The 27,177-nt window shown below is 41.9% G+C and overlaps 2 protein-coding genes across 8 annotated transcripts in view; both read left to right on the top strand.

Moving 5' to 3' along the window:
• Positions 1-24: 24 nt before the first annotated feature.
• cobll1b (cordon-bleu WH2 repeat protein-like 1b) lies at positions 25-23,215 on the top strand. 7 transcript variants are annotated; one of them, XM_076747358.1, is made up of 14 exons: positions 25-482; positions 720-803; positions 14,722-14,910; positions 16,382-16,586; positions 16,693-16,918; positions 17,034-17,078; positions 17,158-17,252; positions 17,423-17,659; positions 17,796-17,925; positions 19,258-19,480; positions 19,576-19,664; positions 19,877-21,330; positions 22,449-22,603; positions 22,689-23,215. In XM_076747358.1, exons 1-13 carry the CDS (start codon positions 442-444, stop codon positions 22,560-22,562), a joined length of 3,132 nt encoding a protein of 1,043 aa, XP_076603473.1. In that variant the 5' UTR covers positions 25-441; the 3' UTR covers positions 22,563-22,603; positions 22,689-23,215. The 7 variants fall into 7 exon arrangements, with proteins under 7 accessions (XP_076603473.1, XP_076603476.1, XP_076603475.1 ...); XM_076747366.1 differs by lacking the exon at positions 25-482 and adding an exon at positions 1,090-1,178 and having other exon boundaries at positions 719-803; XM_076747364.1 differs by lacking the exon at positions 25-482 and adding an exon at positions 6,153-6,229.
• A 176-nt stretch (positions 23,216-23,391) lies between these two features.
• grb14 (growth factor receptor-bound protein 14) overlaps positions 23,392-27,177 on the top strand; it is a 28,969-nt gene continuing 25,183 nt past the window's right edge. The window contains exon 1 of the mRNA XM_076746359.1: positions 23,392-23,470. The gene's annotated coding sequence lies outside the window, so the exon portion shown is untranslated. The remainder of the gene's footprint in view (positions 23,471-27,177) is intronic.

Genomic DNA, 27,177 nt, shown 5'->3' with positions numbered 1-27,177 from the left:
ATGTTTTTTTTTTTTTTTTTTTTTATTCAGCTTACTTCTAACTAAATAAGTGGATTTACTTACTATGTTTTTCAGTGCGTGGTCGTGTTGGGTTGTGTTGGTCATGATTTGAACTTGGATGCGATAGTTATGCCAAACGCCTCATCAGGATCCTGGAGGGAAGGTAAACTGGATCTGAGAGACGCCCAACTTCCACAGCTCAATGTTGCGATGCAGCGTCCTGGATGTACACAGAAAAGTTGGCAGAGTTGTCTACGGTGTCAGGGGCGAAATGATTTAGAAATGTCTCAGTAAAAGGAGAGGAAAAACATCTTTACCACACTGGAATGGTTTGCGTAAAAGGCGCAAAACGCGGAACTTCACAGCCGGAATTATGGATCATTTATCCAAACAAAATCTGTTTGTAGCCCTCTACAATTAACTTTACCTTTTTGAAGACTGATGGAAGTTGACAAGAGCGTCGAAAACCAGCTACATTCATGGTAAGACACGATTAGTAAATACTTTTAGTCGTTTAGTATATTTCCAGAAAAAAAAGGGGGGAAAAAAAAGCCGCTTCATATGACTGAAAAACTGATGACCTCATGTGGGATTCGCCCATATTTCAGTATTTGGCCTCTTGCACCACTTCAAAGCAGCAGGTCAGAGCAGCCTTTTCAACATTTAGCATGTAAACCGTTACTAAAAATGAATTGTGCTTTTTGTTTGTGTTTGACCAGTCCGAGGGATTGTGTTAAACCGATGAGTTTAGTCATGGATGATCATGGATCCCATCAGCCCCATCCACGGAGCTCTGGTCTGAGGTATGTAGAACTGTCATTTGGATTAGCAGCTGGCACGTCTGTGTATTTTATCTGTCAGTGACGGAGAAAATCCACAAGAAACAGGAGGGCCAAGTTTGTCCGGCAGCCTTTTCACTGCAAATTAAGAGTCCAAATGTATTTTTAACAGAGCCAAACCTCCGTGGTCTTAACATTGATGTTTGGAAAATAAAACGATTAAACAGAGAAAGTGTGACAAGTAGAAACTAAAGACCTGACAATATGCTTTTTTTCCACTTTGCATAAACATAATGGCACTAAAATCAAGTTCCTCCACCTTGGTGTGGCTGACTGTGTGGCGCTGACAGCAACAATTGGTAGCAGGGAACCAGCTGTTGTCTGATCCAGCTGTTTAAGGTATGAGTTCAACCTTTGCAAACTGAGACTTTCAAATGACATCCCTTTCGCTCAGTGCATCCCAGTGAAGTCACAGTTGTTGCAGACGCTTCAACCTTTGAACTCTCCTCATTTCCTGCTCTCTCCGAGTTTCACTGAGAAATCGCCTTGACCATATGTAGAGGTCATGGGAAGTATTCTGCAGGCTAAACACTCTGCCTCCTCTGTCCCTGCATTGAGCCCGACGGTGGTTTTTCTTGCGGAAAGCGTGCCTTCGCCGGGCTTAAGAACTGATACTCTATATAATACTGATCCGTCATGTCCAACAGTCAAAGAAACTCATAGCAAAAAGCACTGTGAGCATATGACATGATGGAATTTCCCATCAGTTTTGGCTGAGGCACTTGTAGGTGATGTCAGCTGCTTGTATTCCAGCGGTTGGAATCATTAAAAAAGGGGAGTGAGTTTCCAGAGCTTTTTTTTTTCAGTCACTGCTCACTCCTTTGGCATTCGGTGGACATCTGCCGGGTTTTGAAGATTTAAATTAGAGGTGAGATGGAGAATTTGAACATATGGCACTTTCCAATCCAGTATTCCATGATAGCTGTGCAAAGTTTCCAGTCCTGCCCTGTGTACTGTAAAAACAGCATTCAGGCACCTCATATACTCTCCACTAACAGAAAAAAAAACACTCTTGGTGTGATCTGTATTCATATTTCATGAGCAGTGTGTAATCTGGGAGCACAGCCACACTCCCTGGCAATGGAGAGCAGCAGACTACCTAAATCTCTCTGTGGTTTGACTCTCGTTTGGAAAAGTAAACCGCACTCTCCCATAAGCTGCTGGGGTGTGGGGGAAGGCGTATGTTCTCCGTCTTATTTGCGGCTTCTTATATTTGTGGAGCCAATAAACAGCCGCTTCTCACTTTTTCAAATGCAGTCATATGTGAAGATTTCATGTGACCCCCAAAGCTACGCTACATTTGGTATCCAAACACCGACCCTGCCAGACTCACTGGGCTGGCTGTTCTCACACACAGACAGACGGCGCGGCATTAGCGTGAGGTAGCCTTCACAACATCGCAGTTCTTTTACTGTGGTCCTTAATTGTAAATCTTCAAGAGGTGTATTCGTTTATTCACACTCAGTCTAACAGTGCGCGGCTTGGAGCTGTCCCCGCTAATTGGACACACCTTAAACCATGATCTCACATGGCTGGCTTTCCTCAGGGCAGAATGTGGAATTAGTTAAGGTATTGTGAATCCCCACAGCTGTCTCCCCACATGCAGGCAGTCCAAGGGCACAGCTGCTCACATGAGTCTGCAGATGAAAACTGTGGCAGGAGCGACTGGCGGAGCTTAGACACTTCAAGCAAGTATTGGCTTTTCACAACAAATACAAATGTGATCAACTTTGAGGCTTTTTCAGACTAGACAGACACACATCGCAGGGCCTTTGAGTACAGTAATGCATAAGGCAGCGGTTTCTCCTCCAAATTATCCTCATTGACAATGAGGCTTTGTTCGCTCAGGAAAATATATCATTTGGTCCGAAGCATGCTGCCCTCAGAAAGCCCACTCGGATCTTCTGCGCTCAAAAAGCAAGATAAAGGGTGTCATTCAAAGATCTCCACCCACTGGATGTAATGAAGCAAGAGGAAAATCAGCATTAAGGCCCAGCAAGCTTGGCCTGGCAATGAGCCGGTGTGTCGTCTGAATACTGGGATGTTTTATCTCATGGATGCTTTCTGCCTCACGGGGCTAAAACAGACAAAATGGCTAACGTCCAGGCACCAGGGCATAATGGGTCGTCTTTGTTGCCACACTGAAGCCAACGCATTGACCGTAAATACCAGTGAAAACTTCTCAGCGCACAGTTATGAACATCATGAAACAGAGTTTGTTGGTTATTATAGCTCATTTTTGTTTTCATCTCCAAAGTAGGAATTCTGATTATGCATTTTAGATAATATTGATGTGGTGCACAGCAGCTTATTTACACAGATTTGCTGCACAGATCCTGCCTGGAGGTCTCGGCCCCTCTTTGTGTCTGTTATGCACTCGTCCAGGGCATAACAGTTGGATGCCTCCCACTCTCAGCCTGTGCAACATTCAGAATGACCTAATATGAATTAGTCCTTTGTGTGCTCTCAATAGGAACTTCAACTTATCTCCAATAACATTCAAACATTTTATGTGACAAAGGAATAAATTGCCTTGATTTGCTTGACCTTCAGTATCAGTGTTTGTTTTGTTTGGGTGAGATATTTATCAAAAAGGCATCGGTTGAGTTCCCTACAGGTCTGTTTAACAAGACCTTGACAAGCTGTCTATCAATTGTTCAGCCAATGACAAATCATAAATCTAAACCAGCTTTAGGAGAATGAAGGGCAGGTATGAAATGGGAATTAAAAAATTGCACACCTTGAGGTGGTTCTCTAGATGGCACTATCACCGTGCATACGTGTCATGCAGGTGTTTGTGCATGTTTGTACGGTGGCACTAGTTTCTGTGTTTTTCTTAATATCGAAATGGTAATGAAGTGACGTACTGAACCTTATCATCTCCTAACATGCACTGTGTAGTTACAGTGCATGTTAGGAGATAAGGTGCTAATGAACCACAGCGTGATATAAACAAACAGCAGTTTCAGTGGAGGATGTTCACACTAACAGCGAGCATTAGCAAGTAAAGCAAGCAGAGCTGCTTTGTATTAAACGTCCAGTGGCTTTGTTTCTGTTCCAGCTGTATTTCATCACCATGCCACAGAGGTGCTGCTTATTGTTAAAATTGCAATTACAGAAGAGCAGAAGTCGCTTAAACTTTATTAGAAGTGAATATAAGTTATGAAAAGATAGAAAGTTGAGCGAAAGGTGCAAAAGGTCCTCCTCTGACCACGACATACTCTTGCCTTTAGACTGAATGTGAGAAAGCGTGTGACACTTGTGACATTAAGATGCACTTAAGTTTTCTTTTTGAGGTTGTGAAATGCTGAGTTTTCTGTTTACGCTCTCACCAATGAAAACAAGTAATGAATGTGCCCGTCTGAGTGCAGAGTCACTATGTGCGTACTCGCTTCAGAAAACCTCAGTTCATGTGATCAGCAAAGGGGAATGCATGCTGGTGTGCCTTTTGAAAGATGCCCCACCGCAGACAATGCTGCATTGTCTCAGATGAAAGGACACAGTGTCATAGTTATAATTATGACTCAAGGGGGAGCTTTCTCTCTCACCAAGTTATTCTATCTAAACGTTGGTCTCACTTGGAAAAAAGCACAGTTTTGGCCAAACCACCAGAGGTTAGAGGGATAATTACCTTATCTTCTGTGTATATGTTATCTAGGCTGTGTAGGGCTGTTGTGTGTATCTGGAAATGAACGCCTGCAAACCCAAACACCTTATTGTAAGTTTGCCTTCTTGACAGGTTTATTAAATTCAAAGAAATGTATTTGTGCATGAACAGAGATGGAAACACACCATGTGTTCTTTCCTTTATTGGTTTGTTTTGATGCAACGCTGGGAGTGAAATATTTGAGCTGCTCTGAGATAAGGTGAGGGTAATGTAGCATAGCAGACCCCGGTTCACAGGCTGCACTGGGGCCTAACCTCAAATCTCATTACCCAACTGGCTGGCAGACCTGCTAGCTTACTCTGGCTCTGCTGTAGTATTGGTACAGCATATAGTGCACGAGTGAGCCCGACGGGGAGCAGTAATACTGAGTGCAAATGTGGCAGATCATGACAAATGGATACTGCATTAAAAAGCTAATAATGTCACAAGATTTGGTCCTTATGTATTTATCAGAATTCATAATGATGTAACGGATGCTTTGAGACTTTGAGTGCGCCCAGGCCTATGCTGGAGGATGCTGTGGGAAAAAAGTTTTTGTTTTTCCTGCAATAATAAACGCTACACATAGGAAGTGGGAAGTTCTCAGAGGGTCCCTGTGCTCTTTTTCTCCCTAATCTCTTTCCATCCCACACTGCTTATGAAGTAATGGCCTTTCCAGACCCTCTTTAAAAAGCTTGTGTTTACTGTGAGTGACCTCTCACCAAATTACCAGCTGTGGCTCTGGTCCTGTGTTTTGTCTTTCCTCAGGGACCCCCCCAACCCCCCCCACTCCTCCTCCTCCACCCTCCCTCTGTGTAACTCCTTAACTCCACCTCTCCAGTCTGCTCCTACACACCAACATCTCCTTTCACCACTTCACCTCCTTATTGTGCTGTGGTATTTGATGGTGGTGTTTGTAGAATGGGCCACACATTCTTAAGTGAGAGTGCAAGGATACTGATAAAGGGACTGAGCACTTTCATGATTTCATAATGCAGGGTCAGAGTTATTGCTTCCGTACGAGACCACATACAGTTTGCTAAACAAAGCCGCAGCTTTACATTGCATCAAACACTCGGATCAAATCCGGAGAAAACAGCGTTCACACTGTAGGTCATAGGGTTCAGGAGAAAACTCTATTCATTAAAAGTAATGCTTATAATATGCAACCCTGCTTTGGAAAAGTTGGGATGCTGTGTAAGATGTAAATAAAAACAGAATGCAATCATCTGCAAACAAGCTGTGTTTACAGACAAGAGTTTTATGAAGTGTTCCTGAGCCCAAGCAGAAACGCCCTTTATACAATCCTGTGTTCACAGAGTCATGAACCTCGCTCCATCCTCGCTTGTGAACTACTGAGTCTTTCCAGGATGCCCCTGGATACCCAATCATGATACTATCACCTGTTACCAATGAACCTGTTTACCTGTGGAATGATCCAAACAGGTGTTTTTGGAGCATTCCACAACTTTGCAAGTCTTTAACTGCTCCTGTTCCAACTTGTTTGAAGTGTGCTGCTGACATCAAATTCAGAATAAGCAGATATTTACAAAAATCTATGAAGCTGACGAGGTCAAACATTAAATATTATTAACTTTGCACTGGTTTCAATTCAGTATATGTCAACGTAGCGAATGACCACATGCTGTTTTATTTATGTTTTACAGAATGTCCCAACTTCTTTGGAATCAGGGTTGTACGTCAGCCACAGGAGTCTGCTGATGCTGCTGTTTCTAGAAGCCAAGTTTGTAGCTTCCTGCTTTTATAAACATAAGTAAATATAGACGGCTCTAATAATAAGTCTGCATTGTCGCTCATTGGGAAGTGATGCCTTTTCCCATTTTGCTTTTTAATAGTAACCTATTATAAAGTGTTGATTAAGTTCACAGAGACAACTGAAAAACAGAACAAAAGCAGTGCTTTCTCTGGCTAGATGTGTTAGACTAAGTGCAAGGTGCCGACAGCTTCTTTTGACGGCTCTTACTAACAATTTTACCTGACTGCTTTCATGAATATGTTTATTTTCTGTTACAGTATTGTGTTATTCTCAGGTTTTCCACATTTATGTCTTTTATTTAAACTGTGTTGTCTGAAATACGTATACTTAGTGAAGAATTTATCGTGGCAAAAAGACAATATATTTAATGTTCACCTTTTTTTTTGATTTTGGTAAATATCTGCTTGTTCTGAATTTGATGCAGCAACACATTTCCAACAAGTTGGGACAGGGACACTGTTTTTATTTGGCTTTTACACAGAGTTCCAGCTTTTCTGCAACCTGAGATTACAGGAGATGTATGCTGTCTCATACATTTTGTCACTTTCATTGCTATTACACTCAACCGTCAAGTCCTCTGACATGACTGTGGAGTGAGTCATTTCCGAAGAAATAAGGTGTGGTTTTGAAAAGCTGTTTTTGAACTGAAAAGCAAACACAGGAGAGTACCTGATTAAATTAGGGAGTGGGAGGATCCCTGTGAGAAACCAATCAATGGGAAAATCGTCCTTCCTGATTCTTTTCCTCTAATCACATCGTCACCAGCAGGATTCAAATAAAGGCTCATTCCTGATTAAAATGCATAATAATTTGTCTAAGTTCCTGAGCTACCAAAGTGAGCACATGCTGCAGTGTGTGTGGTGCACTGTCGCTCCACTAGCCCCACCCACAGGTTCATGTCAGCACAGGGAGGAAAAGCTGCTTACCTTTCTGCTCATGTCCGCGGGGGGAGGCTACCCACACACTGCTCCAGAGCGCTCAGAGAGGCGGTGAGGGGGCCAACAGGAATTAGGTAGAGGGTTGGAGGGGCAGATTTCTGATGTCACAGCTTGGGCGTGGCATTAAGGTGGGCCTTTTGTAGCTAAACTGATTAGAGTTCAGTCTGTCTGACAACTCATGGGAGATACACAGCAGAATGGAAATTATTGAGCGGGGACAACCTTAGGCAAAGAGGTAAGAGAGTGGAATGAACTGCTGGCAAACTGAGAGGAAAAGCAGGTCTGTCACACCTGCTTTCCAAATTTCTGCTTCTTCTCGTACGGCTCATAGCGTGCTGTTGCTGACTTCCTCTAACACTGTTGGAGAGGACCTTCAGATATTTTTGTCCTAAATGTTTCTATTCACACTGTTAACTGTCTGTGTGTTTTGACTTGAAGTGCAGGGCGTGTTGGACTTCCTGCGCTGTGGCATGTTTGAGCTTGTAAGTGCTGCTACCTGATAAACTACTGCTTGTTGTGTTTTGGTCATTGGAGCATTAAATTGTTGCTCTTGTTGCTTAAAATAATCAGGGTGTTGTCTCAAAATGCGACTGAGCAGAAGGGCTTCTTTGAAAACTTGTTGTTTCTTTGTACAGGAACCCACTATTACCCCAGGGGTCACTCTGCTACCCAGCAGCTGCTGACATACCACAGTGGGCATATTTGCTAATCCTGCACCTCCTCAGAACCTCTAAGCAACGTTAGATTTCCGCCAGGTCTTTGGTCTTGTTTCTTCTCGGGCTGGGCTGCTCCCACCTGTTCACTGTTACATTTGATTTAGGATTTGCCTGAAAGGATCTTAAATGACGGAGTGGAAAAAATACATAGAAGTGACTGAAATGTTTCTGGTCAAAGTCGTGCCAGCTGGAACAAAGAGTGATGGAATGTTGGGAATCTGGATATCCTTTTGTTGGGCTGGTTGACTCCTGCTGATATTACAGTTATTTTTTTAGTTGGTCTGAAGGACAGATATGTATTTCCACCATTCTTCAAAACCCCGCCTATCTTTCTGTCATTCTGTCTTTTTCACACATAGCAAAGAAGTATTTGAAGTATTTTTACATGAGAGGCAGCATCTGGATATTATTGTAGCTTTTCGTTTTCCTTCATCATTTTGAGGTTTGTCAGTAGAACTGTGAAGCCTCACAAAGAAGATAATGGTTGCAGTTAAACCAGGACTCAGCACAACATCATAGAGTGCAGTATTCATTTATCACACCGCATATTTCTATTAGACTCCGTTTATTTGCTCTACTGAAGTCCACAACGCTTGTTGTATGATGAAACTTACCAAATGGCACAATGACAACAGGCCTGTTATTTCCTGGTAGAGTCTGTGATCATGTCTGTTGAGTATGTCCTCTGCAATTGAATGAGCCTGTTTGTGAGTGTCAGACCTCCCAGGGAAACCCTGTGAATGAGGCATCAGCACAGTCAAGCTTCAACACGTCTCCTCTCATTCAGCAACACATCCTGGGCCTCTGACAAAACACAGGCTTGGATGGCAAAAACAAACCAGCCTGTGTGTCCATGTCTGTCACCTGCTCGAGGTGCCTTGATAAAATCACTGATGACACAGCTGTATAAACTAGGCTGACCCTGAACTTGAGGCATGGCTATTGTGCATTTTTTCCATACTAATTTATTCATTGTTTCTAGCTGGGGGCATTCACAATCACGTGATGCAGTTTCTCCCCCACTGAAAATCACATAAGAGCTGTATCGATTAAATAAATCTACTTACATGACCCAGCTTTGGAGCATTTAAAAAAAAAGAGAAAGTTTAGATACAGTGTTAAAAGCTTATAATCCATTGCCAAATAATCAGCCAGAGCCATGAATCAGGACTTTGAACCCAGCAGAAACCACGGCGTGAACGTCTGTTTTAGCTTGTCTGTCTGTGTTGGTTGTATTTGTTGGTTGCACACCAACAGTGAATAATCTGTCTATTATTATTCATCTAACACTCCCTCCCTTACTTCTCTACGCCCTTCTAACCTGTCCAGTCAGGGGTTAGGATTACTTTTCAAGACGTCAATATTATTCACAAAATTATCTAATACACCTCTGCTGGTCCTTAGAGGTGTTACAGTGGTACAGTTACATCCCCTAATACCGTATGATTGAACATACTGGCAATTTCAGGGAGCGAGAGATTAAACGTTTGGCTTCAGGGTGGAACTGCCACCCTGCATGGAGGAGCATCTGCACGCTTTGCAAATGTGATGGAAATCAGCCTCTTAGATTATGCAATTGTTGTTGCAATGTGTTATCCTTTGGGGACAATGAATATCAGCAGCAAATGTCATGGCAATTCTCCCAGGAGTGAGTTTTCTGGTGGACAAAGTTGATCTCGCTTAAAGCAGCATTCAGGAAATAAAAATTAGAGATCGCATGCAAAGGAAAGACGCAAATGCGCGCACACACACACACACACATGCAGATTTGCTCGAGGCGGTGCACTTTGAGCGTGTGTTACAGCTTAGGCAAGTTGTGACACACACACACATGCACACACATGAATATCAGTTTGGAGGGATGGGCAAAGGCCAGTGTGTGTGTGTGTGTGTGAAAATAAACATGTGTCTTCACACGCACACAAACAAAATTCAGTACGCCTAATGGGTGGGGCTGAAGCAAAGTTTGTTGTTTAGTACGTTTTGTGGTTACGATGTGTTTACAGCTTAAGCAGAAACAACTAGAGATCAAAATGGTTTGGAGACATTTTGATTTTTAATTTGATCATTTATTATAACAGACTCAAATACGAGAGTCTTAAAATATAAGATGCCTTCAAGGGTCATGTTGGATTATTGAACACATATCACACTAACCTCCATTGCGATGGCTGGAACTGCTTCTCTTCAGTGAGGCCTGTCAGGTGGTAGTGATGATGCTGCTGCTTGCAGCTGGATTTACAGGTTGGGGCCAGTTAGTCTTAAGCAGAATCAAGTCTTTGAAGGTGTCACTTTTGAAAAGAGCCGCTCACAATAATAGGTTGTCCCAAAAAAAAACTGAGATGCAAAATGTCTCCTCAGAACGGGGGAATCCTCAGGACATGCTTACAGTTTCTAGAACTTGAGCAGAGGGAGGTTGTTATATCTTGCTTTGAGCTTGTCATTGCTTTACAGCTCAATGATTTCATGTTGCAGGTTGTCAGGCACATCAGCTGGTTCCACTTCTTTTTGTTTACTTTTCATGTCTCGAAACCTCTTACCAAATGCCTGAAGGAGTCTTCACTCTGAGGCATATTCAGATGTCATAGCAGGTTTTTGTTCATGCGGAGTAGGAAAATGCAGTCTTTCCTCTTCCCGGTTGCACTTGTCACAGCTTTGATTTAGCTTCAGATGATTTCACATTTGATAGCAGAGAGCTCAGCAGTTTGCTGGAACTTGAAGCTCAGCTGTGAGAGGTACTTAGTAATGTCCACCATGAAGGCCAAATCACACAGACACTTGCTATCACTGAGTTTCCACCTCAGGTTTTCTCATCATCTGTGAATTATTCCAGACAAACTGACACTTTGGAACAATTTCACTTTGTCTGGTGCGAGCAGCTCCACAGCAGCATCAAGGCACTCCTTCACAAATTCTCCTTCTGAATTGGCTATTAGCTTGCTCACCCCAAAGCTTGATTGCATAACACTGTCTGTCAGAATATGGTTTTGTGAAAGCTGCTTCTTCTTGTTTGCCCTCGCAGCTCATCCAGTTTGACGTGTTTGTAACTGTAATGATGCTCAAGGTTGGCCTTTTTCACCACTGCGAACACGTCAACACGCACTAAATTAGGCACTCTGGTTCGGCTTTGACATCACCAAATATGTTTGTGTGTCTATTTTTCTTGGGAAGCATGACATTCTACATCCGCAGCATTCCCCACCCCTGACCTAAGGAGACTTGGGTAATCCCTTTGTTGCACATGTTAGCTATTACCTTCTCAAAATGGAAACCTACAGTTTATAAAGGCATGTAAATAGGTGACAAAACACAATATTCAGTTGAATGCAGATGCATCAGTATTTCGTCAGAGTCATAGGTGTGCAGGCCTCTCCATTTTCCCTCTGATGCCCTCTGCTACATGTAGCCAATATGTCAATGGAACAGGTTTTGTTTGATTTATTTGAGAGACGCCAGGCAGATAGAAGCATTTACTCATCATCAAAATTCTCATCAATCAAATTCAATTCACTAGAAGACAGTTGAACCCCAAAACAAGCTGTCAGACAGCCCTGAAAGTGCAAGCATCAAGAGAACCCGACCTTATAACATTGGTATGGCTAATGTGTCGGCATGCAGTTGCCTTGTTACAGTTTTTATTATTAACTTCTAACATTAGAAGTCTCCGGCAACTCCTGAGGAAAATATAATACAATTTCTTGCTCGATGTGTGTCAGTACTCACCAGCTGGTTGCTAGTTTTGTCTGCTGTCTGATCAGCAGAGGGTTTATTTTGTCTTGTTTGCTGAAATGGCTTCTTACTACAACTGGAAACCAGTTTGGTGAGAGTGATAAGACCAAACCATGCAGGAAATCTGTGAGCTGTAAAACCAAAACAGTGAGCTAAAATTGGCTAAAAAGCTCCCTTTTCAAATCAGTCATTTGATTCAGGGTCAATGTAAAATTACTGATTAATTTAACTAACTTCTATACCTACATTTACAAAAGGTTTTCAGTTTAGTTTCATGTAGGGTTTGGTCTCTTGAAACCTTCATTGTTGTATGTTTCAGCTCATGATGCTGCAGTGCCTTTTTCTTGTCATACTTGATTGCTTTTGATTGGAAGATGCCATAGAGGTTTCCTCACGGCTTACACATTATGTAATGTTTTCTAAGTTTCTCTGGCACAATCCGATTTAGTAAATCACCAGAAACTAGCAAGCAATTAGTAAGAAGTTAGGAAAGGTTTTGCACATAAATATTGGATTTAGAAATAGCTGATGAAACCCAATCCAGGGGTCACTAGGAGAGAGGTCTGCAGTTGCCTTCTGTCTTGGGTTCACGTGATGATCCTTTGTGTATTTTTCTCAAGAATGTTTCGAGCTTGTTGCTGTCACAATCCCCAGAGCAGAATAAACAAAAAATAAACAGTTCACAAGTCACAGCAGTTCATCGTTTGGCTTTGCTCGATATCGTCTGTGCTAGATTGTGAGGCTTTATCATCATTCCTGGCTTCTGGTGGTATTGGCTCAAAGATGAGCAGATGAAAGAGTGTGTTTCTGGTGTGCCTTGCTGCTTACTGCTCCTTTGTTTTTCTGTTGCTGCAATCTCTCAGATTATTGTGTATCCTCCTCTGTGCTGCCTACAGTCTGCTGTCAACTGACTTCAGAACAGATAAATAGCATCTAGTAGAAAATAATGAATGAAAAGTCTGTCTGAAATTGTTAAACTTGTTCACTATTTACTACAAATGATGTGTTGTCAAGAAACAACACTGGTCATTTCAGGTCATGAACACCTTTCTTTTTACAATGTGTTGTAATAATCTGTACGTCCTGAGTTTTGGAGGTCTTTTAGGTACGGAGAGCTGCTTTAGCATTAGCATGCTAAAATAGTAGCTACCGGAGTCTGTCAGTGCAGCTAGCTTGCTAATGACTCACTTCTTTCAACCGTAAAACAAACTTGTAGTCCTCATTGTTATCTGAGCACCATCCTTCAAGTAATTGATTTCTCACAGCACAGAAGAGCCACCGAATTATTTATAAATGTTCTGAGTAGCTGCTCGTCCACATAATAAGGAAATGGATAATGTCTAGTTTCCTGTTAGGATCAGAGACCTCTATTAAATTTCTATCAGGGTGATGATGAATTTCCTATCATGGTAGTATATAGTGTAACAGTAGTATAGTTGTCATGAAATCATTAATATAATGTTGGTCCAGTTTATACTTTTGTATTGAAGTTAGACCATGTTAAGATGGACTGATTCAGGCAGAATGCATAATCTTTGAAATATCTTTTCAAGAAACATAACTTAGACTATTGCTTGTGAGAGTGTGCAGATCTAATTTTGTACTTAATATGTATGACATACAGCAATATAGCATCATGATTAATATATCAACAGACTGTAGTGATTCCAAATTTAAATATAAGTATCTGTCTTTGTGTGTGTGTTTGTGTGTGTGTGTGTGTGTGTTTTCATATATGTCTAAGTCATAGTGTTTAAGGACAGCTTCCCCCATAGAAAGACTAATAATCCTTTGCTAGACGTGCCTCAGTGGAGCCTGTGACCTTGCATTGCTCGGATTCCTCTGTTTGAACAAGCACTGCCCCCACGTGAGACTTTACAGGCTGTAATTCAAGGCACTGGGTCTGCAGAAACCTGTTTCATTTGTATGCTGACTGACGGATGTGACAGTTGAAATTCTCTAAAGCTATGATTCCTCGGCCCGCTGAACATCCTGATGGAGCTGTGGTGGAGTAAAGTGAGACCTTTGCTGACTTGATGTGATCCGGTGTTTACTTTGGTGTGCTATCATAACATCTGCAGCTTTTCATTTCAAGTGAATGGTAACACAAAACAAAATGTGTTACAGCTAGTCTTAAAACCCCATAATCATGAGTGCGCTCAATGCAAATCAGTTTTTTGTGTTTACAGACAACAGGTTTGCATCCCTGCCTCTCAGGTGCAGTGTGAGAATGGTGTAATTAAGTGAAATAGAATGCATCACAGATTTACTATGTGTGATTGTCCAACAGACGGATCATCTTGGGATTTCGGTATGATTTTTACATTTTTTGTTGTGTGTGTGTGTGTGTGTGTGTGTTTGTGTGTGTCATGCAGTACCTGTTTGGTCTGTAACTCTCATGTGACTGCCGCTGCTCTCTCCCACACTGTATTGACACAGTTTTCAGGAATGTTCAGCTTAGACAAACACTCAAAAACAGACTTCAGAAGTGAAATGTGTTTGTCACAGTAAGTCACACTGGAAAAAAAGAATCCTAGCACACCAAGTGATGTTGGCTAATGCATAGGGTGTTGCCCCTACACTAAAAAAGAACATACAGAACACCATAAAACCATTTTTACCACAACATACAGGAGACAACCCTGTCTGCAGCCACACAAACTGTGGTCTCTGTCTCGCATTTTGTAAGCAGCCTCTCTCACATGTCTGTCCATTCGCAGCCATTTCTTCAGGCTCAATGAGTAAATCTGTCCACTTGGTTGTCTTGTGACTTGTTTGCAAAGTGGACTTGAGCTCTTTCATGTAATAGCCTCGCTGATTTCTAAAACCTGAGGAAGAAAGGATTCCTTTCATGCTGTCTGCTGCACTTTGGTGATTTTCAATCAGATTATTGTCTGAGATAGCAGAGACAATTTAATGATTTTTTTTTAATGCCCACTCATGCATGTAAGTGTAAACCATTCCCGGTCAATCTCTAAAAAGTGTTCATTTGTCTGGTTGTGCCAAAGCAATAGTCAGACTTTTTACTAGTGCTGAGGCAACAGAGAATAATTTACACGTTCTTGTCTGACTACAGGGTGTCGACCAAAAACAAAGCACCATCCCCGCCAGGACTAAAGAAGCTGGATTCTCCAGGTTTCTCCCAGTGGTACCCAGGAAACCCTCATTTAAGCATGGACCAGAAGGAGAACCTTATCGATAAAGACCTCTCTCTGGTTGTGGTTCTGCCTGGCGGAGAGGAGAAGATGACCACAGTCCATGGAAGGTACAGTTTAGACTACTGTATCTAAATCAGTATCCCTTAATCAGGATGTGTGAAGTTTAAAATCATACAGTTGGGCAGGAACACCACTGTGCGTTTGTTCACATTTCAGTATTACATATAAACACTTCATCATGAGACTGATGTCACATTTAGTCATCACATAAAGTTCAGATCCAGTTAAATTGAGTCAGATAGGTGGAGTAGCTGAATGTGTGGTTTCAGTTAGTTCATGTACGAGGAACAACATTGATTTGCATTTCTTCATTTTCATTCTCCCATCAAAGTGAGGATGGATGAACTTTTGATTCTGACAGATTATCACTTGATCTCATGCTACAGTGCCATGAGGACACATACAACCCTGACTGTTCACCATTTCAGCTATGACTGCACCGCCTAATCAGATCAGCATGTGTCAACATAACTCGAAGTCAAAGTTTTTTAGAACAAGGTCTGTGTGTCCTTCTGCGAGTCTACTCACTCACACAGCTCAGACTTTCCATCAACAGAGTTTACTTAAGATAGTATTATCTTTCTCACAATGCACACAGTTTACAAACATTCTTCCCGGGCGTCTTTTTGCACCTTGGCCTCTTGAGAAAGTACTGAGACCAATCCATTATGAAAGGATTAAGAACTGAATTCTTCACCTTCTTTTCTCCCTCTAAACCTGGTCTAGGTGCCTGCACAACAGACTTAATGCTCATGTTAATGTCTTGAGGATTAAGTGTAAGGCAGTATGTTTAAACTGTATTATCGGTGTCAGGAAAGCTTCATGGGGCTACTGTGACTGACTGTAAATGTGCTTTGTACAGTTTCCACATGTTCTGCATAACTTCTTGAAACTAACTTTTATTTGAAATCAGTGAAAGTATCAAACTGTGAAGTCAGATATAGTTTTCCCAAAATAAATAATAGTTGCAATGATAAGTTGATTGAGGGAAAATTAATCAGCATTAATAGTTTATTGATAGATTGATCGTTTAATTGATTTTTGAAGAAAAATTGCCAAACATTCTCTGGTCCCAGCCTCTCACATATGATGAATTACTTAATTTATATAATAAGTGGAATATCTTTTGGTTTTGGGCTGAAAAAACAGACGTCACATTGGACTTTTGGGAAACTGAGATGGACATATTTCCCTGTTTTCTGACTGACTATTGATGAATATAATCATTGACAAAACAATCAGCAAAGTAATTGATGAGAAAAATTAGTCGCTGCGTCTCATCAAACTATCCTCCAATCAATGCATTGAGTGAACTGATAAGTGAGGCAGTTTTCATGCTGGTTTTGACACATCAATGTGAATATATGTGTTTTTCTTTGATTTCAAAATTGCTTTCATCAGAATATTTTAGTTTGCACTGTGAAACCTGCACTGACCTAGATTTCATCCCTTCTCCACTCTTATCTCAAACAAATGATGTTGTTTTTGTTTACTGATCGTGTCCTCCATGTCTTGCAGCAAACCCCTGATGGATCTATTAGTGATGCTTTGTGCAAAGTATCACCTGAACCCATCGAGCCACACCTTAGAACTAGTCACCGCTAACAGGAAGACCACCAAACTCAAGCCCAGTGCTCTAATAGGAACTTTGGATGCTGAGAAGATCATACTAAAATCTAAAAAGGAGGATAAAAATAAGAAGACAGGTCCCCAGATGCCGGAGGTACATTAAACATACGACACCGTGCTGGCACATACAGTTGACACCACTATTTGCTGTTCATGTTGAGTACAGATTTTATCAAAGTGGCACATTTTGTCTTCTTCAGGCAACCGTTCGGATGGTGATAAACTACAAAAAGACCCAGAAAACTATACTACGAGTCAATCCTCGAGTTCCTCTGGCTGAACACTTACCAGCCATCTGTGAGAAATGTGAATTTGACATAGAGACTACAGTTCTGTTGACAGATGTCCAATCACTGGCCCCTTTGGACTTGTCCAGCTCTCTTAATGATTATGCAATAAGGGAGGTTTATGCAAGAGACACTAAAGGTAAGTACTAGTGTATTAAAAAAAGCAAACCATGCTGCATGAGGCGTGAGATTTTGCAGATCTGAGCGTATTAGCCGTTTTTCTGGCCTAAATCTCGTGCTTGTTGGCTCTGCAGCACAACCTGCTTCTCCTGTGAGTCCAGCCTCACCAACTCATGCAGGTATTTCAGTGTGTAAACTGTATGATTGATATCAACAGAGCTGTCATAATTCTGACTGTTATCTCTTTTTTTTTTCCAGGAACAGTCTTGCCAGGAAAAGATAAAAATCAGAAAGAGGAAGAAAACAAAGGCCTCTTCAGCAAGTTTCGAAAAAGCAAGAAGAAATCTGACCAGGTAATGCAGCTTTATGAACTGATTATGCAAAGATACAGCTGTTTTAGAAAGTTAACTTTAAAGGTTCAGAGGGAGGTTTGTTTACTTTGGTTTGCCATTGGTTGACATGCACTATGTTGTTTGGGAACTGGCCTCTTATCACATTCTGATTGGATGTTTGTTCTTTAAAGGCAATGACAGCCAGTGCACCAGCTTCTCCTGTGCTTATGAGCAAGCCTCGACCACTCAGCATGGCCTTACCTAGCTCAAACTCGTCTCCGCTCAGCTCCCCGACAATACCGACCGATGTGCCAAAGAAGAGACGTGCGCCCCAACCCCCAATCCTCGTGTCTCAGAGCTGCCCCTCGGACCTCACCACCCGCCGGAGACTAAACTCTGAACCTTACGCCCAGCTGGACAGAGACCAGGTCAGTGGACTGAATATTAAGCTGTGTCGTCTCAGCATAGCTCTGACAACCTGGTTATAACGGTAGCATGACAGCATGTGATTCCTGCGTTTAGGTACATTGATTGTATGCCTTGATTAAATCTTCTGTACCATAGGTGGCCGGTTTGAGTCGTGGGTCCTCAGCAGAGTCTTCACTGAAGAGAACCAAACGCAAAGCTCCTCCACCCCCCACCTCCCCTAGCGCTGCTGTCCAAGAAACAGTTCCTCTGGATGAAAGTTTGCAAGGTTTGTTTGTATTTGTGCATTTTCATGATCAGTCAGTGGGGTGCAAGGTCTGTTTTTATATACGTTTAGATGTTTCACTGCTGTGTGATGTTTCATCATGTGTACTTCGGCCTCAAAGACAAAGACCGGTTAATTTCAAGCTGTGCAGCAGGAGCCCACAGTTTTTAATTTATTTGACTCTTGTGCCTCCTAGTGGGCATTCTTGAACAGTGGCTCATTTTAGAAACCCATGCATGTTGACAAAACATAGTTTCCGAGAAGCTCATTTTTGCTGCGTTCCAGTTATTGTAGGTTCTGAATTCCCTGGTAGTTTCCTCGGCAGTGTATAATTAACCTGCTTTGATATACTTTCCTGTAATTGTACAGACACTCGCTGTATTGTCCCCTGAAGGAAGCTCCACCCGTCCTGTATATAAAGCAATTTAAAGCAAGAATAGTTTTCAAAAAAAGAACAGAGGCCTGATTAACAAATTTACAAATTTACTCCAGCCAGTCCACAGACCATTCCTTCAATAGCAGAAAATAAAATAGAAAACTCTCCACATCACTGTGTGCATTCTCCTAAGTAATGTGTCTGTGATGACATGCTTTAAACACCACAAACAAAATTCATTCACTCCATCAAATGTATTCCTATTGGATGTTGAAAAAACGAGTTTCCTGTAAATCCCACAAACACATCATTAAGATAGTTTTCTTTCTTGTCTTCTCTAAATTACAGCGAGCCTCTCTGTCTTTGTCCTCTTTACATATTTATACTTTTACTGTGTTGTTGCATCAGAACTCTTTTGTTGCACATAGTCTCTTCACGAGCAACATTTCCCCCAGACCTCATTTATAGAAAGTGTAATCACTGACTTTGTATGACCACTGCTGTCTACTTGTCTACACCATCATTTCCGTCCCCCCTTTCCTCCTAAGGTCACAGAGAAAGATAACTTCCTCTGCTGTTTCCCCAACAGTCCAGTGCTGTGCAGTAGATGTAGAGATCAGAGGCTGAGAACAGTGAAAAGCTGCAGTTTTGTTTAAGTAGCCTTGAAATTCCTTTGGCCCCCTGCTCCTCAGTGATGCATTTCCTTGGGGTGCTAAATTAAGAGCTAGACAAGGGACTGAGATGTAAAAGATTAAGTGGAATTCATTCATCAGAACAGCCTCTTTTATTGGAAAGGGTGAGTGTGTGTACTTGTGAGGTAAATATGGCTGGATGCTTGGTTTCTCACGCACACCATGGGAAAATATAACTAAAATAAGTAAAGAACTTACATGCAGTTAAAGAACATTTGATGTAATTCCAATTGAGTTACATTACTTCATTATGCTGTTGTGTTACAGGGGGTGCAGCTGCTAACACACTGGAGGAGATTGTGGAGCAAGAAGAGACCACTGTCTCTGTAAAGTCTGCAACTGCGAGTGATACCCAGGGAGAGGACAGCAGCCTCAACATGTCTGCTGATGTTTCACTGCATTCCCCGTCCCTAGATACTGACGTACTGAGCACAGTGTCCATGGAGGGCAATGGGGAAGATCAGTCTCATGATCTGTCCTCAGATGGCAAGTACGAACTCCAGCATGACCTCTCAAGCCTCAGTCGTGTTTTTCCATTAGTATTAGCAACACTTGTAATTCCCGCTCTTTGTTTCTTTTTTACAGTCAGCTGCAGAGTACAGTGAATGATTCTGCAGCACTGAGTGATGTCAGGAAAACGGATGGCACAGGCTCATCTGAGCAGGCAGATACTAGTGGGTTGGATTATAGTGGTATTGTTGATGTCTGTACTGTAGATATTCTGCAGGGATACAACCCAGATTCCAAAACATCCTTTTTGGAATCTGGGTTGCACCCACTAATATATATTCTTTAATTTTGCATTAATATGCCACATTTTTGAGGTTTTGCTCTCAAAGAAAGTCAACACACCTGTCCCACATGACAGCATTTCTTTTCTGTGTAGATGGTGGTCCATGTCAAGTTGAAAATGTAAGCCAGCAGCCCGTCTGTGAAGAGTCTACACCTGAAAGTGTCAAAGGTGGTTGCAGTACTGTACCCAGCAGCCTCCCTCCGTCTGTAATGCAGGATGCAGAAGTGCAGGCGAGTGTTCAGGCACACACTGAAACCCGCTGGGACCAGACTGACGGCTTGGAGAGCCCAGTATCCACCAGCACATCATGCCCCACTGGAGAGGATGCTCAAGTGAATACAGATTTCCCACCACCACCTGTGCCTCCACAACAACCCATGGACAAAGTTCCCATCTCAGCTAATGTGCCTGCCTTTGAATCAGTGGAGAAGAAAGATATGGCCACTTTTACGGAGGACCTGGACCTGCCTGACCTCAAGCATGCCTTATCCCACACCTCAGAGACCTCATCATGCCAAGACTCAACACCAAGTGCCCCCGCAACAGGAATGGCACCATCTATTTATGCCACAAACTCTGAGCCAAAGCCCAAGCCTTCCAACGAGCTGACAAGGGACTATATCCCCAAGGTGGGGATGACAACGTATACTATCATGCCTCAGAAATCCCTGGAGAAACTTAGATATTTTGAAGTTGCACTGACACTGGAGACGCCTCTTGCAGCTCCAGAAGAGGGACTAAATATTGGTTCTCTTCAGTTGGAGAAGAACACAGCAACAGGAGAACAGATCTTAAAGGAAAAACGTGAGCCGCACTCGACTAAACCCAGGGAAGACTTGCTGACTACTACTACTGCTACTACTGCTACTACTACTACTACCCAAAACACTGTTAATGGAAGTATACCTGGATCCATTCATCCCTCATCACCAATGAGTTTACCTAAAACAGATGACAAGATCTCATCCTCGGCTGATGGGGCATCTCAAACAAGTTCACCATCAAAGGTCAAGGAGATGAAAATTCCACCCGCAACTAAACCGAAGCCTGGTTCTTTCCGCTTGGCACAGCACAAAAAAACACCTGGGTATTATGTAACTTCAGCAGCGGAAAAGAGTCTCCATGCCAGTCCAGGCTCTGGCCAGAGGGAGGCTCAAGAAAGTGCAGAGAGAGAGCAGTTACCACTCCCTCCTCCTCCACCTCCCGTGTATTGGCAAGAGGAGACGACAGGGGCCGCTAATGTTCAGCTGAGCCCGAAAGGGGATGACAAGAATGTAGCCTTCAAGCGAATGACTCGGCAAAGTAGTTTGCCATGTAAAGAGCCAAACTTAGGGTTAAGCTTGGAAAAATTAAGGAGTTTTGCAGCCCCGAGGCCCTACTCTCCTGCAACCCCATCCCGCTTCGCCCAGGCGGTGTCTTCTGCTGTGAAAAGGAGCCATTCTTTATCCCACAGGCCAAAGACGCCTCACTCGCCTGTTTCAGCACCCCTCTCCCCAATTACAAGTCAATCATCAGTCATAGAGTCAGACGGATTATCTAAGCTCAAGGTAAGTTCAGCTAGCATAGCATAGCATAGCATACTTAAATATCTAAATGAAGATGAGAGCAGCAAAGGACTGTTTTTCCACTCATGAGACCACCGATGCTCATGGCTTTTTTCATACTGTAACTCATACATTGATAGAGTATATTAATGCTTGTGTAGAAGAGCACTCTGCAGTGCTGATCAAAGCACTTTTTTGGTTTTCCCTTAAAAGAGTTTTATAGAAGTGGACAAGAGTGTGACTTTTCCCACTACTGCTTTAGTTTGTTTGAAACTAAAACCACTTTTGTAACCACTGTGGTGCTTCTTTCTCGTGCTGTATCAGCCATTTACACTGTGACCAGCGCTGAGTTATTGACTCCCATGAACATTAGAGCATTTTATAAGTAGCAGAATACTTTGTAATTGTTCATGTGGCCTGTTGACTTGAATCAGCCAGTGTTTAACATAAACTACCTGCTCTGTTCCCTTTAAAGGCATTAGCACCGGCCTTTCAGTGTTTTTACCTACTTGAATTTTTGGCCCATTTAGTTCATTTGAAATTAAGTATCAAGAAGGTTTCTAGACTATTTAGAAAATGATAATAAAAGGAGGATGAGAGGTGGCGATCATTTATTGTTTCTTTTTTTAAATGGATTAGCGTTTGATACAGTTTGACTAAAGATTTAAGAGCTAAATAAAAGATTTCAGGACTAAACAAGTCTTGTGCGTGCTGTGCAGATCAATGCAAAACCAAAGTAAACTCTGAGCTGCAAAGCTGGCTGCATGGTTTGTCCAAGAATTTTTCATCAAGCGTGTGCAGGTCAGGAAATAGTCCACATAGTCCAAACAAATGAAGAGAAATGTTGAGTCAAGACAGTGCAAAGTCACATGTTTTACTCCTGCACTAAAACGGTACTTCTCTTTATACTGGGGGGTATCGAGGGCCTTCGGGGCTTTTTGAAATTATATTGTGTAGGGATTGGTAGATGTTGTGTGTTTTTTATTTACCTACAAATTTAGGTTCAATTTATTTTTGTTGGATTCTATACAGTTGTTTTATCTGCCTCTTATTTGCCTCTTTGTGTCATTTGTAAGTCTTCAGTGATTGCATACAGTGTGTCTCTGTTTTTAACATCACAGGACAGTGAAGATGGAGAAGTGGATAGTGAGGCAGGCTCCACTCTGCAGGGAGCAGGAGGCGAACCACCATCTTTTGGTGGGATTGTTCAGATGGAAGGAGACAGCTGTCCATAGCATAGCAGTGCCTCAATTCTTGTGTCAATATTTCATCTACTGTAAGAGAAAAATTAACTCATTGTAATATAATATATAAATGTATCCACAACACATGCATGAACCATTGTATTTTTTTTTCCCCAGGAGGAGCTTATCCTGCGTACTTTGAGTAGAACCTTTCATCCCACGACAGAGGGAGAAACTGTCTTTTGTTTTACCTCTTTTGGGAGTCTCCAACAGTGTACATAAAAAGATGTATTTTGATTATTAATTCTTGCTGTGTTTTGGTTTATTTTCTCATATGCCATAAAGTAATCTCCCTGACTCACGTGCATATGTTAATGCTTCTCTTTTATTTTGTGTGATGACTGTCTTGCATTTAATGCAATACTGTTGTGAGTGGACAAGGATGTCAAATTAGAACATTTTTATAAATTATTAGACTGATTACCACAGTTGTAATATTATCGGGTTTATAAATAATACTGGATGTGTAGGACAGACCAAGTCTGACCTATGGTACTTAAATGCTCCTTAGATTATATATCAAATCTATATTTAAGTGTTATAAAGTTTTGATTAAGCAATATGCAGAAATACACTGATGTGCACAGTACACCTGTTGTTCTTGTTGAGCAGTGTTGTTATGAATAAAGCTTTTATCATTTCAGTTGTCTTTATTAAAGTCATTGCTTACAGTGGGTGCATAAATGATACAAACTGCTGGACTCGGATCCAGTTGAATGCACCGTGTTTCCCTCAACAGGTAGAAACGTGATCACAGTTTGTGACGCAAAGCACGTAACAGTACAGTAAGAGCACCTGTGCCACACGTGCGAACAGCGAGCCTCATTCCGCACCGGAGCAGCGATATGAGGACCAGATTTCAAGCTTTCAGCTGGGGACTCCACTTAAAGAGGCTCAAGGTAAGAACAGCTTAAAAACAAAGTCCACATCAGCTCTGTCACTGCGGACAGGTAACGTTATTACCGAGACGGTTCAAGCGGGTGTAGAGGGAGCAGGAAGGAGTGCGACGCGTTCACTTCGCACCGTGCATTCAGTGTTGGACAGGGTTTGGCTTCGTATTTATTTAAATAAACAACAAGTATTATTAATTTTATAATGAAAACTAGTCACTTACGCCGCAAAAATTTAACGTTAGAGGAAGAAAGTCGTTCACGCCTGTGAAATAGTTTCCCACCGGGACAGTAATTGAGCTTTCCCTGACTTTGGTCCGTCTCCCCTGCAACACTTCACGTTAGCTTAGCTGTGGTCGTGCACGTTAGCTAACAGCTCAAACATATCAAGGTCGTGTTTTCTTCCACACTTGTCTAAATATAAGATAAGAGCGGGCAGACCTCCCTGACACGTAGAGGCTATCATTAAAGCTTTCATCTTTCAAAATGAAAGTTTATTTCATGTTAACACCGTCCAACACCCCCCCATTATTCTTGCCAAGTAGGGTGAGATTTCTCTGCTAGCAGCAAGTGTCGGTGTAACAGCGTCCAGCCCAAGTTTTGTGTTTATAAGAGTAACGCCATCGTTTGCCATTCATGTGCACGAGCTGTGTTGTGTTGCAACTTCACTTAAATGATTAACAAGATATGCAGAGGATGTTTCATATTTCAAGTAAAATACAGACGGCCATGAGTAAACGTCATTCATTAGACATGTTCTCTGATTGGCTCACAAAGACAATCCAGATTTTTTTCCCATTACGTCTAATTAAATTTCCCCAGGTAGCTCTAAAAAAGCTCTGAAAAAGCATGAATATAATTTCCCCAGAGGCAAGTAGGACAGACTAAACAACCCCATTAAATCCAATATAATTCTCTTTTCAGCGTCTTATTCTGTGTTTTAATTCAGTAAGGAGAGGATATAATGACAAACAGTATGTCACTGCAAAGAGACTCACTTGGTTTTCAGGTGTGATGCTGCAGTATGTTGCAAAGGGGCCTGCATCAAAACACACAGCCAAGAGAAAAAAACCCCCCATTAATACTAGATGCTGATCTTGAAAGGGACAACTTGCCAGAAAACATACTATACAATGCAACTTTTTTAACATTCCCTAAGTGATGCATTCAAGTCAGCTGAGAAATGGCAGAATGCACATATTATTAGCTGTGGCATGATCACTGCTGTCTCACAGTATGAACGGGCAAGCGTGGATTTCAGCTGTAAAGTCGCTGCAGCAGCAGAAGTGTTAACCGGGCGCTCTCTCCCTGCAGTTTCCAACAGCTGCTATGTCTCACTCCAATGCATTCCACGTAAGCTGACCAACAGAGTGCACAAATGTTGTAACCTTCCTATTTCATTACATAGACAGAGTGCATCAAACTCAACTGGACAGCAGGAGCTTGACTTCAACTCATAATGTTCTTTAGCATGAAAGATGTTGCCAGACCAGTAGGTGGACCAGCGGAGCACACGATTTTTCAACAGTAAGAGGAGCCTGACACTAAGTGCTGTTTCAGAAGAGCTGTCTTCTTTAAAATGCTGGGGTCTGTGGGAGGTGGATGCTTCAAACAGATCTTAAAATAGCCATGGAGCACCCAGGAGGTCTCCATTGTCCTTGTGTTGGAGGGTGGTTATGAAATATGGGCCATAACATAGCCTATGGGTGATAAGGTTGTTTCTCTTCACCAGATCTAACTTCTTAGCTGATACAGGCGTCGTATTTGTTGTTACAGCTGTGGCAGGGACACGCCCAGCAGCTGCAGGTTATTGGCCACCATTGCCAGCTTGATAGCAAGGTGGAATATCCTGTTTCCACCATGCTCTGCTGAGAGGTGGCCTGCAGGATGGCCTTTGAAAAAGTGACTGGAGTAGAGCGATTAAGCGAGTCTGAGGTGCTACCCCACTTTGCTTCTCTGTTTTACTGCTCTTTCAGAATAATAGTGGAAGTGCTTTCTTTACTGCGAACCTTGCAAATCTGACAGCTAGTGCTCTGGCAGGTCAGCAATTTAAGTGAAGGCACTCGGTGCTGTGGCTCAGAAATGGTCAAAAGCAACAACCAGTGCCATTGATGCCAAAAAATGATGTAATTTTTTTTTTGGCACATAAGTACAATGGGAGTAAAAGTACCCCTCTCATTTAATACAGAACCATTCCAACTGGGTGGAAGTCTTGAATTCCTAAAAACTATGTAATAGATTATGTTAAAACGTAAATTGTGCATCATTTAAAGACAAAGTAATGTGATTTAAAGTCCCGCTCCGGTCAAAAATGTGTTTTCTTTTTGTTCCTGCAGTTGAATGTTTGAGCTTCACTCTGCTGAATGATGTATGTGCAGAGTTTGAGACTGGAAGGCTGTTTTCACATTTATTGTGTAAATTTTCTCTGTGCTCATTGAAAATCTGATTTTAAGGGGCGGGCCTATGAGCATGACTTGCGACATCACAACTAGTTTGGTAGCCAATCCTGGTCCAATATTCAGCTTACACAATTTGGAATTGGAAACCTGAAGTCTCCAGTGCACGAACTGAGATCAGACTTTACAGTGAGGTAGGAGACATCGTGTTAGTTAAACTTGTGAAATGAAAAATATTTGTTATATATTATGGAAATTTTCATGAGGGAGAAGGAGTAAGTGCCATTTTAAGATTTTTAATGTGGCACTTAAACTTTTCTGCAAGTTTTTCTGCAATAACCATGTCAGTCATATAATGGATATTTATATTAGATCATTTTTATGCATGCCTCAATACATGTGTGGAAGGGAGCTCTAATAACTGATTGACACAGTGAATGATTTTATTACTGTTTATTTATGTATTTATTACTGCACCAAAATAAAGTTATCTAATATTCTAATGCCTGACAGTCCAAAATAATCAATTTTTTGCACTGTATTATGCTACAGCATGTTTTCCTTCACAATAATTCTCTGTGCAACCATTCATTTTTAAAAATGATGTCTTGCTGTTATATGAAACACTGTTATTAAGTCCCTAAAATAGATTTGGCGTTCATCCTACACCAATGTAATTAGCATTTGCATTGACTGATACCAAAAGAATGTGTTCCAGGGTAAGGGTTATTTCTGGCCCTCTCATGCTGCCTGGGCTTTCTTGTCCTTGCATCAGTCCACCATAGGACCTCAGCTGAACCACTGTCTATCCCCATCTGTCACTGCCCTCTGGTCTCCGAAATCAGCCTCAAGGAGCTAATACGGACACTGCTAGTTTCACCTCTAAAGCCGAAGTAGCACTGGCACATCGAGGTGCAGATTTCTCCCATGTTCATGTTGTGCTTTGTAAGTGCATATAATAGAGCTGGTGTCAAAAGGTAACCCAAGCCACGTAAAGCTGTGCTATTGTGACAGATGCTATGGTTGGTATGTGTGGTGGATTAATGGAAACAGAAAGACACAGGTCGTACAGATCAGTCTGATTTCCATCTCCTAGCAAGAGAATTCCTGGTTAGAAACTTCCTCCTTTAATCGGAAGGTACACCATAAAAAAAAACGCATGGTCTTGTATCATTTTCAGATGCAACATTATGCTGTTTCCTTACTCTGCATTTCTTCCCGTTGAAAGTAAAAACAACTGTGCTTTGACTGCTGCACCAGCTTGGCATATTTACCAAAGTAATCAAGTTAGCCTTGTCTTCTGTTAATGTAGTGAGGTAT

Source organism: Chaetodon auriga, chromosome 13 (assembly GCF_051107435.1).
Source record: "Chaetodon auriga isolate fChaAug3 chromosome 13, fChaAug3.hap1, whole genome shotgun sequence".
NCBI classification, from domain to species: domain Eukaryota; kingdom Metazoa; phylum Chordata; class Actinopteri; order Chaetodontiformes; family Chaetodontidae; genus Chaetodon; species Chaetodon auriga.
Note: the sequence above shows the minus strand (reverse complement) of the source record. Positions and strands in the feature narration are given on the sequence as shown.

Excerpts from the sequence above, each read along its gene's own strand:
- cobll1b (XM_076747358.1), top strand. The coding sequence starts at position 442 with ATGGAAGTTGACAAGAGCGTCGAAAACCAGCTACATTCATG. Across the intron at positions 804-14,721 it reads CCACGGAGCTCTGGTCTGAG|GGTGTCGACCAAAAACAAAG; the intron begins GTATGTAGAACT and ends GTCTGACTACAG. Across the intron at positions 14,911-16,381 it reads ATGACCACAGTCCATGGAAG|CAAACCCCTGATGGATCTAT; the intron begins GTACAGTTTAGA and ends CATGTCTTGCAG.